This window comes from Centroberyx affinis, unplaced genomic scaffold (genome assembly GCF_046629955.1).
Source record: "Centroberyx affinis isolate AG114_WGS23_722 - 3 ecotype Tasmania unplaced genomic scaffold, CSIRO-AGI_Caff_v1 ptg001220l_1, whole genome shotgun sequence".
Lineage (NCBI taxonomy): Eukaryota > Metazoa > Chordata > Actinopteri > Beryciformes > Berycidae > Centroberyx > Centroberyx affinis.
This window is the reverse complement of record NW_027279736.1, coordinates 27,901-43,808: the sequence shown is the minus strand read 5'-3', so window position 1 is coordinate 43,808 and position 15,908 is coordinate 27,901. Positions and strand designations below refer to the sequence as shown.

The following is a 15,908-nucleotide window of genomic DNA, read 5'->3' as shown; positions in this document are numbered from 1 at the left end:
TCCTTATGTAAGGGGGGGGGGGGGGGGGGGGGGCAGTGGAGCTCCACCTCAACTTCATCCTGTTGCTGTTGGAAACACTGAGATCATGCTCTCACACCTGAGTGGGGGAGATGTTTTTGTGGTTTTAATTGTGTGTGTGTGTGTGTGTGTGTGTGTGTGTGTGTGTGTGCGCGCGCATGTGTGCAAAAGAGTTTGCCTGAGACAGTGACAGAGGGAGGTGACAAATATTGGTGTCTGCATATGTGTGATTTTCTAATGTATTTGCATGCTTGTGTGTGTATGTGTGTGTTTGTGTGTGTGCATATGTACATGCATGTGTATATATACATACATATATATGTGTATATATGTATATGTATATATATAGACACACACATATACTGTATATATACAGTACTGTGCAAAAGTCAAAGATATCCATAAAGCGAAGATGCTTTCAAAACTAATGAAATGAAAAGTTTCTGAATATCAAAAAATTACAATAAACAGCAGTCTACTGACACACTAATGCAGAAAACAAATAAATATCTAAGACTTCTAAGAAATCTATATAAAAACTCTAGGGTGCCTAAGACTTTTGCACAGTACTGTATATACATATACATACATATACATGTGTATATATATACTGTGTATGAGTATTTTTCATGTGTTTGCATGCTTACATGTGCATGTGTACGTGTTTTAGTGTGTGTGTGTGTGTGTGTGTGTGTGTGTGTGTGTGTGTGTGAGACATAGAAGTAAATACACAGTACAGCAAGTACAAGTACATAAGGAGGTGTGAGTGTTTTCTTATGTTTGCATTGTGTGTGTGTGTGGGGGTGTGTGTGTGTGTGTGTGTGTGTGTGTGTGTGGGGGTGGGTATGCTGGTGCATGGTTGCAAAGTGTCACACAGGAAGCGTTCCCTCTGCTCATCAGATCCCACACTCTATCGCAGAATCACACATTTCTCTGTTTCAGCCGCTTTATATTTCTGTCTGTCTGTCTCGTCGAGCGATGGGACCGATGGGTTTGGGCCAACGTCTCCTTTAAAAAAAACCTCCAAGCTCCAATCGCATCGTGAGGACAGTGAGGATCCCTTCGCACCGAGCTAGCGAGGACCGGTGAATTTTTTTTTTTTTCTGTAATAATCAATACTGATAATCAACAGGGGAGACAAGATGGCCGTCTGGAGGACAGCGGGGATCCTGTGGATGGCGATGCTCTGTCTGGGGAACGAGCGGGTGTCGGACCTGCTCAGATGCCCAGGTAAGAAGCAGAAGGTTTTTTTTTTTTGTTTTTTTTTTTGGGTAAAGTTCCACTGAGGCGGCGGCCCGCTGTGCTGTGCATGCGGTCAGTGCAGAGCGCAGGCTGCAGGCTGGAGACGCTTCATTAATATCACAACTTTCAGTATTACTGCAGGAAGTTTCATATTACGCGTCTTTGTGTCGCTTTGGAGCTGCGGTCAGCTGGCTGAAGGAAACTGGCGTCAGAAAAAAAATGTGTTTTGGTAAAAAAAAAAAAAAAAAATCCTAACCATCGCTAAATAAACGGGAAGACGAGCTGTTCACTGTGATATTTTTCTGCTCCGCTCGGTTCACGTCAATCCAGCTGACTCTGTGTTATTCCTGCCAAAAAAACGCCATTAGTGACACACTGGAGACTGTGTTACTTCTCTAAAGTTGTACTCCCTGTATGCGGCGGTGATGCTGGTCGGGTGAGGTCAGTGAACGCATCACGATGCTGCTTTCCAGGCGGGAAAACTTCCACCTGAGGCATTAAAACTTTTCTACCTTTTCTCATCACGACGTCACAGTGGGAATACGTCCCGACCGACACACCGCCTCGAGCCGCGTACTGACGTATGAAGGAAATATTGTTTCCATGACGACGACATGTCATATAAACTTAGTCCAGTGTGTAGTGAACTGGCTTTTCAGGAGTTCACATCAAAACAGAGCATCACGACCAAATGTCTAGTGAACTAAAGACCAAACCTTGAATAAAGTAAAGACCACGGATGGCAAGAGTACTAAGACCTCCGACTCCAATAGAAGTGCTTGGTGAAATTTCACTGAAGCAGAAGTAAAAGTTCTGATGTAAAAATCTCCTTCAGTAAAAGTAAAAAAGTGTCTGATTTCAAATGTCCTCAGAGTAAAAGTTCCTGAGTTCCTCTTTAGAACAGAGAACGTTGTCAGCTGTGATCTTTTCCATGTGGTTCTAACAGGAGAGAGGTCAGAGTTCACACTGGATTCTTTTCACTGGAAACATTAGAAACGAGAAAATAAAGTGCAGAAACAAAGTAAAGTCAGATTCCTCTTCTCACTGTGAATGGATCCACAGTTTGTCAGTTTACAGTTGATCCAGTTTCTGTCGCTGATGCAGAGACACACAATCTGCTCTGTGATGGATGGGATTTAAACTGCAGGAGAAGTACACAAAAAAAGCTACTTAATTACAGTAAATACAGTAAATGTAATTAGTTACTTCCTTCCTTGGTAAAGACCCGTTGGATCAGTTACACCCAAGATAGGAGCGAATCAGAGGTCAGCGGTGTGGATGGAGCAGTCACTCCAACTTCATACAAAAAACACAACAACATCAGTTTAAAATGACAAACATTTATTAAACAAGTTATCATTTCAGCTTTCCTTCAATCCCATGATAACAAAATAGTAACTTCTATTCAAATGCTGTATTAGCATCATGCTGAATGTTTCATTTAATTTCCTTTATTTTTGTTTAAACCCTTTACAGTAAGAGATCTGATCAGGTGAAACTTTACTGATCCCTGTGCGGAAACCGGGTTTCTGCAGCTGCAAAACAGTGACAGGATAGACAGACAACAGAATAAGAGTGAGAATAGAGCAGATGGTGGATGTATTAACCAAAGACAGCTGACAGTTCCAATGTGTCAAGAAAATACTACGTGGAAAAGTGTGCATGAAGGTATGAAAAGTATATGAATTACAGCGGTGAGTGTGGTGCTGAATAACTGTGGAACAGATCTGCAGAATGAACTGAGACCAAAGGAAAAATTAAATTCTTTTTTTTTAAATATATGCAGTGTGTAATGAGTGAAAACTGACTAGAAACTTGCAAATGAGAAGAATATGGGAATGTGAAGAAATGAAATATGTGAAGTTACAGCTTTATCACCTTCCTAACCCTTCGCTCACCGACACACGGCTCAGTGTTTCGCTGCAGTAAAGTCTACGACGGCGTGTCAGGGCCAATGTAGGTCACATGTTTGTTTTTTTTTTGGGTTTTTTTTTTACCGCAGCTGGAGGAGGGGGAGGGGAGGGGGAGGGGGGGAGGGGAGGGGAGGGGGAGGGGTGTAATATTCCCCATAATTTCTCAGATTAAGGTCAGACATTTGCAAAAAAAAAACAACAAAGAATTTCTGAATCATAACCTGCCAACTTAATTTATTTCACTATGTAGATAAGTGTGCCGATGACAGAGATGACTGTTCCACCTGCAAAGTGAGGTAACGAGGTTTCTCTGCAAGTTATAATACGGTTTTTTTCTTGTTCATTTCTGACTTTAATCTCATAAATTCTTTCTCAGAATATTACCCGCACATTAACGGCCACCGCCTCTTGATAAATCACATCCACTACCGATTTCCATAAATCCCTCCCTTTATTTTGCGCCTCAGCCTTGGTACACCCACAAATGCATATGCAATTAGACCACTTAGTCTTAGTAGATCAGAAAGCAAGGTTTAGCACCCGCAATGTGATTTACGGTGGCGCAAACCTTTAGTAGATCCGGGCCTAAAGCAGTTACTATAGGACTATAGGACTGAGTTATTATAGAAATACTGTAAGCGCACTTATTATTGAAAATGACCGAATGATATTAGAAACGGCAGCAGAGTATTGTTTCCCTCAAGAATTCTATGAGAGAGAGAGAGAGAGAGAGAGAGAGAGAGTAATTGAGTTAATCATGTAATGACAGAGCAGAGAATGACTGACTGAGTCTGACTCAGCTAAAAACCATCAGAGCTGCTCCGTCCTGACAAGTCCTGAACCAGACTAAAGACCGGCTGCAGCTTCTACTGTCTCCTGGTGTCTCCTGGTGTCTCCTGGTGTCTCCTAGTGTCTCCTACTGTCTCCTGGTATCTCCTAGTGTCTCCTGGTGTCTCCTACTGTCTCCTGGTGTCTCCTGGTGTCTCCTACTGTCTCTTGGTGTTTCCTAGTGTCTCCTGGTGTCTCCTACTGTCTCCTAGTGTCTCCTGGTGTCTCCTACTGTCTCCTAGTGTCTCCTGGTGTTTCCTACTGTCTCCTGTTGCCTCCTGGTGCCTCCTACTGTCTCCTGGTGTCTCCTAGTGTCTCTTGGTGTCTCCTAGTGTCTCCTGGTGTCTCCTACTGTCTCCTCGTGTCTCCGACTGTCTCTTGGTGTCTCCTGGTGTCTCCTACTGTCTCCTGGTGTCTCCTGGTGTCTCCTAGTGTCTCCTGGTGTCTCCTAGTGTCTCCTGGTGTGAGAGATGATTCTGAGTAGGAGAACGCCCTGGGAATGTGCCTACCGCCACCGTGTTGTCACAAAATTAGCACAGAATTTTGGAATAAAGTGCGTGGGACAGAGGGGACAGATACGGGAACTTCGTGGGACGCGTCCCGCGCGGGCCCCGTGTCCGCTGCGCCCTCGCCTGCGGTGCGTTTCATTCGTCGTTTCAGCCGGCCCTGGTTGACTTCCCCCCGGGGGGAATCCCCTCCTCCCTCTTAAGTGTCGTTCCTTCTGACAACTCAGGTGAACTTTCTGAGATCGACCCTTCGAGGGCCGAGGGAGCGGCCGGCTCGCGGTCTGGAGCGCCAGTTATTGAGTTACCACAAAAGTAAACAAGAATACATGTTTGGTTTGTTTATTTATAGGCTACTTAATTTATTTAGGCCTATATGTCATTATTTAAAGAGATAGAGATAGAGAGAGAGATATCTAGGTCCCCTAGGCTTTCCTAATTATTGCCTGATCACAAGTCACGACTCTTGCTGAGAAAAAGCAAACAAATAAACGTGACAGCTTTGATATGAGGGAGGTTGTGAAGAAAGGGGGAAATTAAGAAGATGGAAAATATAAAGTTCATCCCTGATGTGGAAAAGTACAGTGAGCTGTCAGCAGAGTTTCTACAAGGACAGCAGTGAACAGATGAAGCTTTGGTGTCTGTTGGAGCTCCATGTCAGCAGCTACAGCCTGCCGGGGTTTCCACGGGGTTTTCAGCCAGGCTCCTGCTCGCACCAGAATTGATACGGTCTGAACCCGCCGTCAGCCCTAAGCCCTGAACCCTGAACCCTGAGCCCTGAACCCTGAACCCTGAACCCTAAACCCTGAGCCCTGAGCCCTGAACCCTGAACCCTGAACCCTCACAGACTTAATTGACATCACCTGTGTGTGCAGCTGTAGTGTCTGAGTGCGAGAAGTCATGAAGCTCGAAATGGTCCAGGAGCAATGGGGCAGCACTTTGTGACATCACGTGTTGCCTTGACGACGTCAGACATTACTATCTTTCGTCAATTAATCAATTTGTAATTTACTCTTTGTTTGCGCTTTTGTCTAAACAGCATTATTAAGCTAAAATGAAAAAAAATGTTGATGAATAATGTTAAATAGCCATAGGTATATGTTTTGTAACAATGCAAAGTTTATACTGTGCTAATGGATGTAGAAAATACTCTTCATTCTACTAGAGGTTAACCTGCACTACATCATTACAATATGTAAAATATGTAAAAAAAAAAAGAAAAAGAAACAGTAGGAGGTACACTGAAAGCAAACGGTACTTTTAATAAAGCTTAATGAGCACAAATAAGCACATAAGAAAGCAAAAGGCTATATTACATGCTGCTGATATTAGCAGCATCTAACATCCTTCTTAAACGTTTAGGAAAACTTAACTTTCTTTTTTCTCAAATGAGCTGTTTATTCTGTTTATTCTGTTTTAATGTTGCAATGTTTTCTCTTTTAACTGTATCTTGCATGTAGTTTGATCGTAATTGTTTTTTTGTGGTTATTTTTCCTTAATTATGTTTTTTTTTTCCTTTTGTATCAGGTGTATTGGCAGAAATTTTCCATTTTCACAAACGCTATGAACTGTGGGTAATTCCCTCAAGCAAAGTCTACAGAAATGCAGACTTGCTGAAAGTCTGCATAAAGGACTCATAAAGTCCTCCAGTGAGCCTCGCGCACTTACCGATTCCACAGCGGGACGTCCTGAACCCTCGCGGACTTGTCGGGAACGCGTGTCCAAGTCCGTGAGTCTGTGAGTGCGGACGCTGGGATTGGGCCATAGACTTCACAAGCGCATATTTCCCAGGATGCATTGTGATCGTCCGTCAATTCCGGTGCACGAATAAATGGTGATAAATGTAAATGCAAGTAAACAAACAATATTTAGAGGATTTAGACGTATTTATGAAATGAGCTCATCTGCAATATATCATTACTCATTGTTCTAATTTGTATTACTTATTCTTATTATTAATTATTAGGCCTGCTTAAGGGCAAGTGCATTCCGTTTAAAAAATTCTGCTCCCCCTCAGACCCCGCCCCCCTGCTCTGACCCCGCCCCCCTGCTCTGACCCCGCCCCCCTGATCTGACCCCGCCCCCCTGCTCTGACCCTGCCCCCCTGCTCTGCAAGTGGCCACTCGCGTTACGTATGGTGCCACGTATTACCAAGTGCTTAGATTTTGGATATCGTAATATCATGATATGGCATAAGTGTCTTTCCCTGGTTTTAAAGGCTGCATTACAGTAAAGTGATGTCATTTCCTGAACTTACCAGACTGTTCTAGCTGTTCTATTATTTGCCTTTACCCACTTAGTCATTATATCCACATTACTGATGATTATTTATCAAAAATCTCATTGTGTAAATATTTTGTGAAAGCACCAATAGTCATCCCTACAATATTGTCGCAATATCGATATCGAGGTATTTGGTCAAAAATATTGTGATATTTGATTTTGTCCATATCGCCCAGCCCTAACACACACTCACACACACACACACACACACACACACAAACGCACACACAGTGCAGTGAACCACTTTGAAAGACGTACCAGAGCATTAAGTGCAGAGCAGCAGCCAGCTGACTGACTTTGACATCGCACCACAATGCACCAGCTCTTTGAATAGTGCATTTATTTATCTATTCATTTTTACTGTAACCCCGTGTGTGATGGACTTCAGTACAGTAATGTCTTTGGATGACTGTTCATCGTCTCTACATGTTGGACTTCCACTCAAACTCGTGTCATGAACCCTGGTGGGATGAAATGAACTGGGAGCTGGAGCTTTATATGGATTTGTATCAATCAATCAGTCAGACTTTATTTGTGTAACACGCATGCAAGTGAATGCAGCTCACAGCGCTTCACAACACAGATCAAACTGTAATGCAATAAATCAACTGCAAACGAGGTCATAAAAAGAAAATAAACAAAGTATATATAGTATATGAGTAGAACAATACAATGGTAGTAATGTTGTTGTCTTATTCTTTGTATAGTTTGTAACCTGAGCTGCACTGAGGCAAATTCCAATCTACTATGTTGCCATGGCGATAAAGTATTGAACTTGCTAGAATTACTTGACTGTACAAAAACCAGCTGTGGGGCTACAGTGTTTCAACAGGGGGCGCCATGGTTCAGTTTTGGGTTTTGGGTTTGTAGTAGTAGCAGTAGTAGTACTAGTAGTAGTTGTAGTGGTAGCAGTAGTAGTAGTAGTAGTTGTAATAGTAGTAGTAGTAGTAGTAGTAATAGTAATAGTAATAGCAGGCTAGTAGTAGTAGTAGCAGTAGTTGTAATAGTAGTAGTTGTAATAGTAGTAGTAATACTAGTAGTAGTAATCGTAGTAGTAGTAGTAGTAGTAGTAGTTGTAATAGTAGAAGTAGTAGTAGTTGTAATAGTAATAGTAGTAGTAGGCTAGTAGTAGTAGTAGTAGTTGTAATAGTAGTAGTAGTAATCGTAGTAGTAGTAGTAGTAGTTGTAATAGTAGTAGTTTAATAGTAGTAGTAGTAGTAATAGTAATAGTAGTAATCATAGTTGTAATAGTAGTAGTAGTAGTAGTAGTAGTATTTGTAATAGTAGTAGTAGTAGTAGTAGTAGTAGTAATAGTAGTAGTAGTAGTAGTTGTAATAGTAGTAGTAGTCGTAGTAATAGTAATAGTAGTAGTAGTAGCAGTAGTTGTAATAGTAGTAGTTTAATAGTAGTAGTAGTAGTAATAGTAATAGTAGTAATCATAGTTGTAATAGTAGTAGTAGTAGTAGTAGTAGTATTTGTAATAGTAGTAGTAGTAGTAGTAGTAGTAGTAATAGTAGTAGTAGTAGTAGTTGTAATGGTAGTAGTAGCAATAGTAGTAGTAGTAGCAGTAGTAGCAGCAGTTGTAATAGTAGTAGTAGTAGTAATAGTAATAGTAGTAGTACTAGTAGTAGTAGTAGTAGTAGTATTCTGAGGCTTTTCCACCCTGACCAGAATCAAAATCTGACTGAAAGTCGGAATATTTGGAATTATAAAATTTTCGTTTTGCTTGAAAATGGTCAAATTTAAAGATATTGAATATCAACACATAACATCATCGGCAGCCTCTGTCCAAAACTATCGACAGCTTTGCACATTGGCGACTCCAAATGGCAGCAAGAGGTAACTGTTTGAATATTGAGGACTTCATTACCCAGAAGTCCTGTGCGGTGAGGTCAGTAAACAAATCTGTGCTGCTTTATACCAAAGGAAACCAAAGATCTAATGTCGGTTAGTAGTCCAGCTTTCTCTCCTGGATTTCCCTCTTCAGTCTGGATCGGTCTCTTCCTGTGTGGAGAAGATTCCCCACCAGTGAGCAAACTGACAGCAGAATTTATTTGGACAAACGGGGAGAATCACATTTAAAGTTAGTTAGTAAATGTGGCTCCTAACACGTTATAACATGAAACTTCAACAACTACTCACAGCTACGAAAATCTCTTCTTTGTGCTTCCTTTCTCTGTCTTGATAACTGATCAATCTCTCTGTCTGTCTGTCTGTCTGTCTGTCTCTCTCTCTCTCTCTCTCTCTCTGTCTGTCTGTCTGTCTGTTTGTCTCTCTCTCTCTCTCTCTCTCGCTCTCTCTCTCTCTCTCTCTCTCTCTCTCTCTGTCTGTCTCTCTCTCTCTCTCTGTCTGTCTCTCTCTCTCTCTCTCTCTCTCTCTCTCTCTCTCTCTCGCTCTCTCTCTCTCTCTCTCTCTGTCTGTCTGTCTATCTGTCAGTTACGTCCTTCGTCACGGTGTCTGACCTCAGGAACGTGTCCATCTCCTGTCCATCTTCCAACATGACCGCTGACACAGAGATCATGTATTACCTCTTCCTCAACTTCAGCCTCATCTACACTGTAGACCTGGTAGGTCAGTGTGTGTGTGTGTGTGTGTGTGTGTGTGTGTGTGTGTGTGTGTGTGGTCTTGTATTTCTATACTTATGAGGACCAAAGATAGAAACATGATGAAAATTTTCCTCACAAATCAGCAGATAATTTACAAGTTGTGCAAAACAAATCTTTACTTGACACTAATATCTTCATGTTTTTTGTATTTTCAAATTTTGATTTCATAATTGGCAATATAAATAAATGTCGGTTTTGCTACTTTCTGATGGCTCGGTAACACTTTATAATAACCATCATTAATAAATGGTAAATTGATAGTTAATTAAACTTTAGTTAATAGTTATTTTACTGTTAACAAACAATGAAATGATCATTAATAATGTTTACTAATTATTAGTAATGCTATAATTTATGTTATTTTATCATTCGTTTGTGTAATATAAAATCATTTGTTCATAAATTATATATTGTATCATAGCTTTTTACCCTTTTTACCATCTCTTATCAGCTATGATACAATATATAATTTATAAACAAATGATTTTATATTACACAAACGAATTTGTGTATTACACATTACACATATTACACAAACTAACTAACAGTGATCCAGCCTATCTCCAGTTCATAAATCTTCTCCTCTGCCTGTTCTCTGGCCGCTCTTTCCTGCCACCCAGGAAGTGATGCGTTTTATCGTTTCCGGTTTGTTTGGAATCAACAGAAGAAGAAGAACTGGGTAGTTAGCATGAGCAGCGACAGCCACCGTGGCTGAACAGACAAAGAAGAGAGAGAAACTCAAACTGCATCAACAGAGAATCCAAGCTCCGCCCCCACACTGTTTGATTGACAGGTGATCTGTGGGAAGAGCGGTGCAGAAACACCACAGTGAGGCCGAGGGACAAAGATGGAGGCTGAATACAAAAAAAACAAAAAAAACAGCTTCTCTAGGTTTAGCACTTTAACATGACTTAGTTGATGTTTTGTTGTGTGTGCAGAAGAAGAGTGCGGCTCCTCCTGCCGGCGTTCCGTTCCACAGAGAAAACGGCAGCGGTCACTTCGAGGTCCCGACCAGCAGCAGAGGGGTGTACAGCTGCAGGAGAGACTTGACTTACCCCCCGCCCCACAGAGAGGACTGCCACACCACTGTGGTAGCAGAGGGAGGTAACACACACACACACACACACACACACACACACACACACACAGATAAATACACACAGACACTTACACGAACACTTACACTATAAAAAACTTAATTCTGTTCTCTGATTGGTTCATAGAAAAGCCAGCGATCAAGCAGGGTGTCCTCCTGGCCAATCAGAGCTGTCCAGCCTGTTCTCCATGTGTCCCACAGCTGTTGCTGTGGGTGGGATGTGGCGTCCTATTTGTCTACAGCCTGTCAATCACCTGTGTTGCCATCTATATATGGGTGAGACTAGATGGATGGATGGATGATTGAATGAATGAACTGACAGACTGTCCCCATTGAGATTGTCCCATTGGTCAATTTAGCTGTTAAGATACGAGAACAGAGACACCAAAATCATCCATGTGTCCCTGGTAGATCATTGGCTCCAGTGCTAACTCCATGCTAACACTTTAGCATTGAACCTTCATGTTTGCTGAAAGGTTTGTTTGCAGTATGGTGCACTTTGTTTATGTTTTGATTAATTGGATTGAAGACATTCATTTACTTTCAAATTTATTAGATTGATTGAACTTTTGACTTTGAATACATGTGACAAACATGAGCTTAATCATTTGTCTATAAAATATTCATTTATATTGGTAATGGTCATAAATAATGAACAAAAACAGAGCTGTGCTTTGAGTTCTGATGGATTCTCAAGTTGTAAAAAACTGTTTTCCAAATTTTCTGTCTAGTTTTTTGAAGGTTGTTTGTGAATGTTATTAAAGTTTCATCTCTGTTGTAATCCTCAGAGGAAGTTAAAGAACGAAGAAGATGAATCAAGCGAATACGTCAACACCAAACCTGGAGAGTTCAGGAGACCCTACAAAGTCTAAAGACAACAAGTTCCCAAAATGTGGTCTGGGGCCCCATAGGGGCCGCTGAGGGGTCCTGGGTCCCCAGCAAAATGAGGAACTGTTGTTTCACAGAAGTTGGCAGTTAGAGTTTGTCTTTTTGCTCACAAGGATGAAAGTATTGTACAACAAAGACACATCGAGACCTGACAAAGTCTGGAGGGCAAGCGCATCGTTCACTTACATGTATTTATTTTTGATCTAAAGAAATATTATTAAAGATATGAAAGCAATGAAGATGTTTCAGTGTGTATCAGAAAACTTCAGTCTGTACTAAACTTGAATGGGAAATTGGATCGTTGCAGCAGCAAAATAATAGGATACAGGAAACAGGGCATAAAACATATACCCTGCAATTATATTATACTACACTACAACACTGGAACATATTCAGTAGAAATATATGAATGAAAAATATGAAAGAAAACAATTACAGTGTCCATAATAGCAGTACAACTTACTGAGACAAAGAAAAAAAATGAATGAAAAGCATTTACAATATCAGAATCTACCTAAAATATGAATTATATGCGGTATGAGATATATGAAATACATTACAAGTGAGAAGAATAAGAGAACATGAGGAAAATGTGAGTATACAGGATGTGCAAAACATGTCTTGTATTCTCCTTCACAGATCAACATGGTGTCTACAGAAAGTGTCCAGAGGTGCAGATATGCATTTTAAAAGCAGTTCATATTATTAAATGTATTGAATTTACAGATGCAGATAACAGAATGTGTAGACTTTGTGCATTACTAACTGTTCACCGAATCAAAAACTCCAGCTGGCCAAGGAATGTACAGAAATAGATAAATATATATCCATACAGAAAAAAATGCATGTGCTTTGTTGTTTCATGTTGTTTCTCAACCTGGGGGTCGGGACACACCAGGGGGTCGCAAGATGCTTTTAGGGGGTCGTGAGATGTTTGAGAGAGTGTGAAAAACAATATTTTTGAGAAAGTTATTATAAAGTTTTTAATGTTTGTGATAAATGCCTTTTTCTTGTGAAATAATGAATATTTGAAGTCTCTTGGCTTATTCCTTTAATTATTCAACTTGAAAATGGAAAATAAAAATAATTTAGTGTGAAAGTTTAGCGTTCAGTTTGTTTACACCTGCAATCATAAGTCGCATATGGACTCTTTGTGAACCAATGCTATACACACTTATGATTCTGAACAAAATCACATTTGATTGATTGACTGATTGATTAGTTTATGAAGTGTCATACACACAAGGTGCCCGGCCCACACAGACTTACATATCACTACCAGGTAGTTACAGGATGTTCAACATCAAAAAAGACAAAGAAACAAAACAGAAACAGAAACAAAACATCCTGCCTTTTTCCCATGATGCTTTACAAATGAAGCGAGCAATATGGAAACTCTCCTTTCTAAAGCAGAGTTCAAGTTTTACTTAATCATCTCGATAAAATAAATTTGAATCTGTTTTTGAGTTGAACGTAAATCTTAATTGGTGAAGACCTTCATTTTGGAACTTGTGTGGTAATACAGCACTTTGATTCACTTTCAGGGAGTCCAGTGTCGGTGTTTAAAGTGTAAAATAAAAGGGGGGAACGATGAGGGAGGAAGAGAGGATTACACTACAGTCTTTCTTTTTGTCATCACTCTTCCAACATGGCGTCGTGTTTTTACCTCTGTGCAGGAGAAGCTAATGTCTTCATGCTGTCGACTTCACATAAACGATGAATGTTAGGCAAAATAACAAGACTGTCCTCTTGTAGCTCTACTGTCAGTCTTTACTGTCCTTCATGTTAAAGGGGCATTAAGTAATTTAGAGTTTCATCGACCTCTACTGGTGACCGAGGAATTGGAATAACATCCACAGGTTTCTGTGTACGGTGGCCTGTAATGGACATAAATAACAAAGTCCCATTTTCACAGCAGAGAGGAGTAAGCCATCTAACAAGCTCCAGCAGAAATGACTCGTGAAGAGCTAATATATCACCGTGCTGAATACCGGAATAACAAAACTGCTTTGTCGTCTGCGTTTTTGGCTTGAGAACTTATTCGTGTTTCCAGAGCAGAGTACGGCTGGAAAGTGAGTTTTGAAAGCCAGAAATCGCAGCAACTGGCCAAGTAATCAATGAGTCATTAGTAGTGATCAAAACCTCACTATCAACCCCCTGCAGATATATTATGGTCAGTTTGTGCTGTGAGAGAGTAAAATCTTACTTAATGCCCCTTTAATCCATTTTAGAACAACGACACCAGCAGGAAAGACCAACTCCAGACAAGAGCAGACTTTTAGATTTTGACTCAGTCTTTACTAAACCATGTTAATTGAATGAACCAGAACTGTAAAAAAAAGAAAACAAACAAACTACATAAATAGATAGATAGAGAGCAATGAAGTACTGGGTCCAGCTGAATCAGGCTGATCATAAATCCATTAAATATAAAGCCTTAATGAGTAACTCTGCTTTAACCCTCCTGTTGTGTTCCAGTCGAATTGGACCAATTTACAAGTTTTCTCTCTGAAAAATGTACTTCATTTAATCTGATTGTCATAAGTTTCCATGAATTTGTCCACACTGGGCATCTGAACACCCAAAATAAATTTTGATAATTTTCATCAAATTTTGGGTGTTTTAATGAACTTTCGTAGACCTGTGGTGTTCCAGGTTCAAAAATGAATGGGTGATACTACAATTAGTGTATAAAACTGAGTTCAGGCACATGCCCATTCATCAGATGGACACACTTCCTCTCCCAGACCCCCACATGCATGTGTGTTTGAGCACACACACACACACACACACACACACACACACACACACACACACACACACACACACAAACACACACACACACACACACACACAAACAATCACAACATTGTTTCAATAATATATAGAACTTTTCTCACAGCTCTGGTACATAAAGCTTGTTGAGGCCTTGCTCATAATTCATTCTGTGGCAGCACAATGACCAAACAATATACTGTATGTGAGGCTCTTGATCTTATCTTTGATCATGACACTGGTGAGGAGGAGAGAGGCCAGGAAACTGACAGTGAAGATGCAGTAAAGTTTTCATGAGTAGTTTTGGGCCTGTGTCCTTTCTTTACTAATAAAGTCATACTGGTCAGTTTTGACCGGGAACATTATTATTTTGTGCCACTATATAAAAATTTGAAATGGTTTCAAAACAAATGTCCTTGTTAAAATTTGACACAAAGTAGTCTGTGATAAATAACACAATATTTTTCATCTGAGTATTTGTTATAATCAAAATAATCCATACATTATGTTTTTTTTTAAACTCAAAAACGAGTTGTATGAGCTCAGGTCAATGAGGCCTACAGGCCATAAATAGCAAATAGAAGTTCAAAACTTGTAATGTTCACAAGAACTTACATTGATAAAAAGATCTAACACAACATTAGGTGATAATATATGTATTATTATGGATTTATAATCAGCTATAATGGGGCGGTCATTTTGGACCGGGAACACAGAATTAATGAACATGAAACGAACACAACAGGAGGGTTCAGAGGACAGGATCCTCTTGGTCAGCTCTCCCAGCAAATACCTCAGCTTACAACCTCTGAACAAACCCCCTAAAAACCCATCCAACACAAAACAGTTTGAATCCAAACTGTTATTCACAACTCAATCAGGAATATCAATTGGCCAACTATCTTTAAAAAAAAAAAAAAAAAAAAAACATTTAAAGAAAGAAAGATGCGTTCTAGCTTCAGACTGTCCAGCCAGTCTGGAGACTGAAAGAGGAAGGCAGCTGAAAACTCAGAGGCTGTAAGAACTGTGATCTAAATGAGACAGAGACACACTTTCTGTTTGAATGTCCAGAATATAACTCTATTAGAGAGACATATTTTAATAGATTTCAGGAGAGAAATAAGTTAAATCAAAAAAGACATTGTATTGCAACTGTCTTTAGTTAATATTACTTTGTATGTATATATGTTTATGTCTATATGGATATGTGTATGTACAGACTGATGGTTTTAGTTCAAAACTGTTTACATTTGTGTGTAGGTATTAGAATAATTAATGATTGTATGTGCAGTAGTGTAAAAGCTGATCGTTGTCATAGTTACTCACCAACATTCAGTGTAAAAACACTCTGATCTGTTGTATCATTCATGCTTCATCTTGTCTTACATTTTGTTGTATTTGTTGTTTTGTTGTTGTATGCTTTGGCGATATATACACATGTATTTACTGCCAGTAAAGCTCATTAAATTGAATTGAACAAAAACAAAACAGCTTTTGATTTCTGGGTTTTTGTGTTAAAACAACAACAGCAGCAGAAATGATAAACTTTTGACAAGAGCAAACTCTTATAGTTTGTGGTCTTGGGTCTTTACTGGACTCTGTGTTAAACTATGTTGAAATCCATGACGTCGACAATAAAAACATCTTTTACGTGACGAGTCGCTCAGATCCGAACAGACCGACAGCTTCTGCCTTCTGTATTGGAACCTGTGCTAAAACCATATTGAAACAATGACACCAGCAAAAACAGACAGGC

General features: G+C 39.9%; 1 protein-coding gene across 1 annotated transcript; it reads left to right on the top strand.

Moving 5' to 3' along the window:
- The first annotated feature begins 901 nt into the window (after positions 1-901).
- Positions 902-12,476, top strand: LOC139648516 (uncharacterized). Its single transcript, XM_071524664.1, has 5 exons — positions 902-1,248; positions 9,224-9,354; positions 10,332-10,497; positions 10,617-10,765; positions 11,278-12,476. The coding sequence occupies exons 1-5, from the start codon at positions 1,161-1,163 to the stop codon at positions 11,359-11,361; spliced, it is 618 nt and encodes a 205-aa protein (XP_071380765.1). The 5' UTR covers positions 902-1,160; the 3' UTR covers positions 11,362-12,476.
- Positions 12,477-15,908: the final 3,432 nt, after the last annotated feature.

Bases quoted from the DNA above. Each gene is read 5' to 3' on its own strand.
- LOC139648516 (XM_071524664.1), top strand. From the start codon at position 1,161: ATGGCCGTCTGGAGGACAGCGGGGATCCTGTGGATGGCGATGCTCTGT. The intron at 1,249-9,223 runs GTAAGAAGCAGA...TCTATCTGTCAG, and splicing joins GGACCTGCTCAGATGCCCAG to TTACGTCCTTCGTCACGGTG. The intron at 10,498-10,616 runs GTAACACACACA...ATTGGTTCATAG, and splicing joins CACTGTGGTAGCAGAGGGAG to AAAAGCCAGCGATCAAGCAG.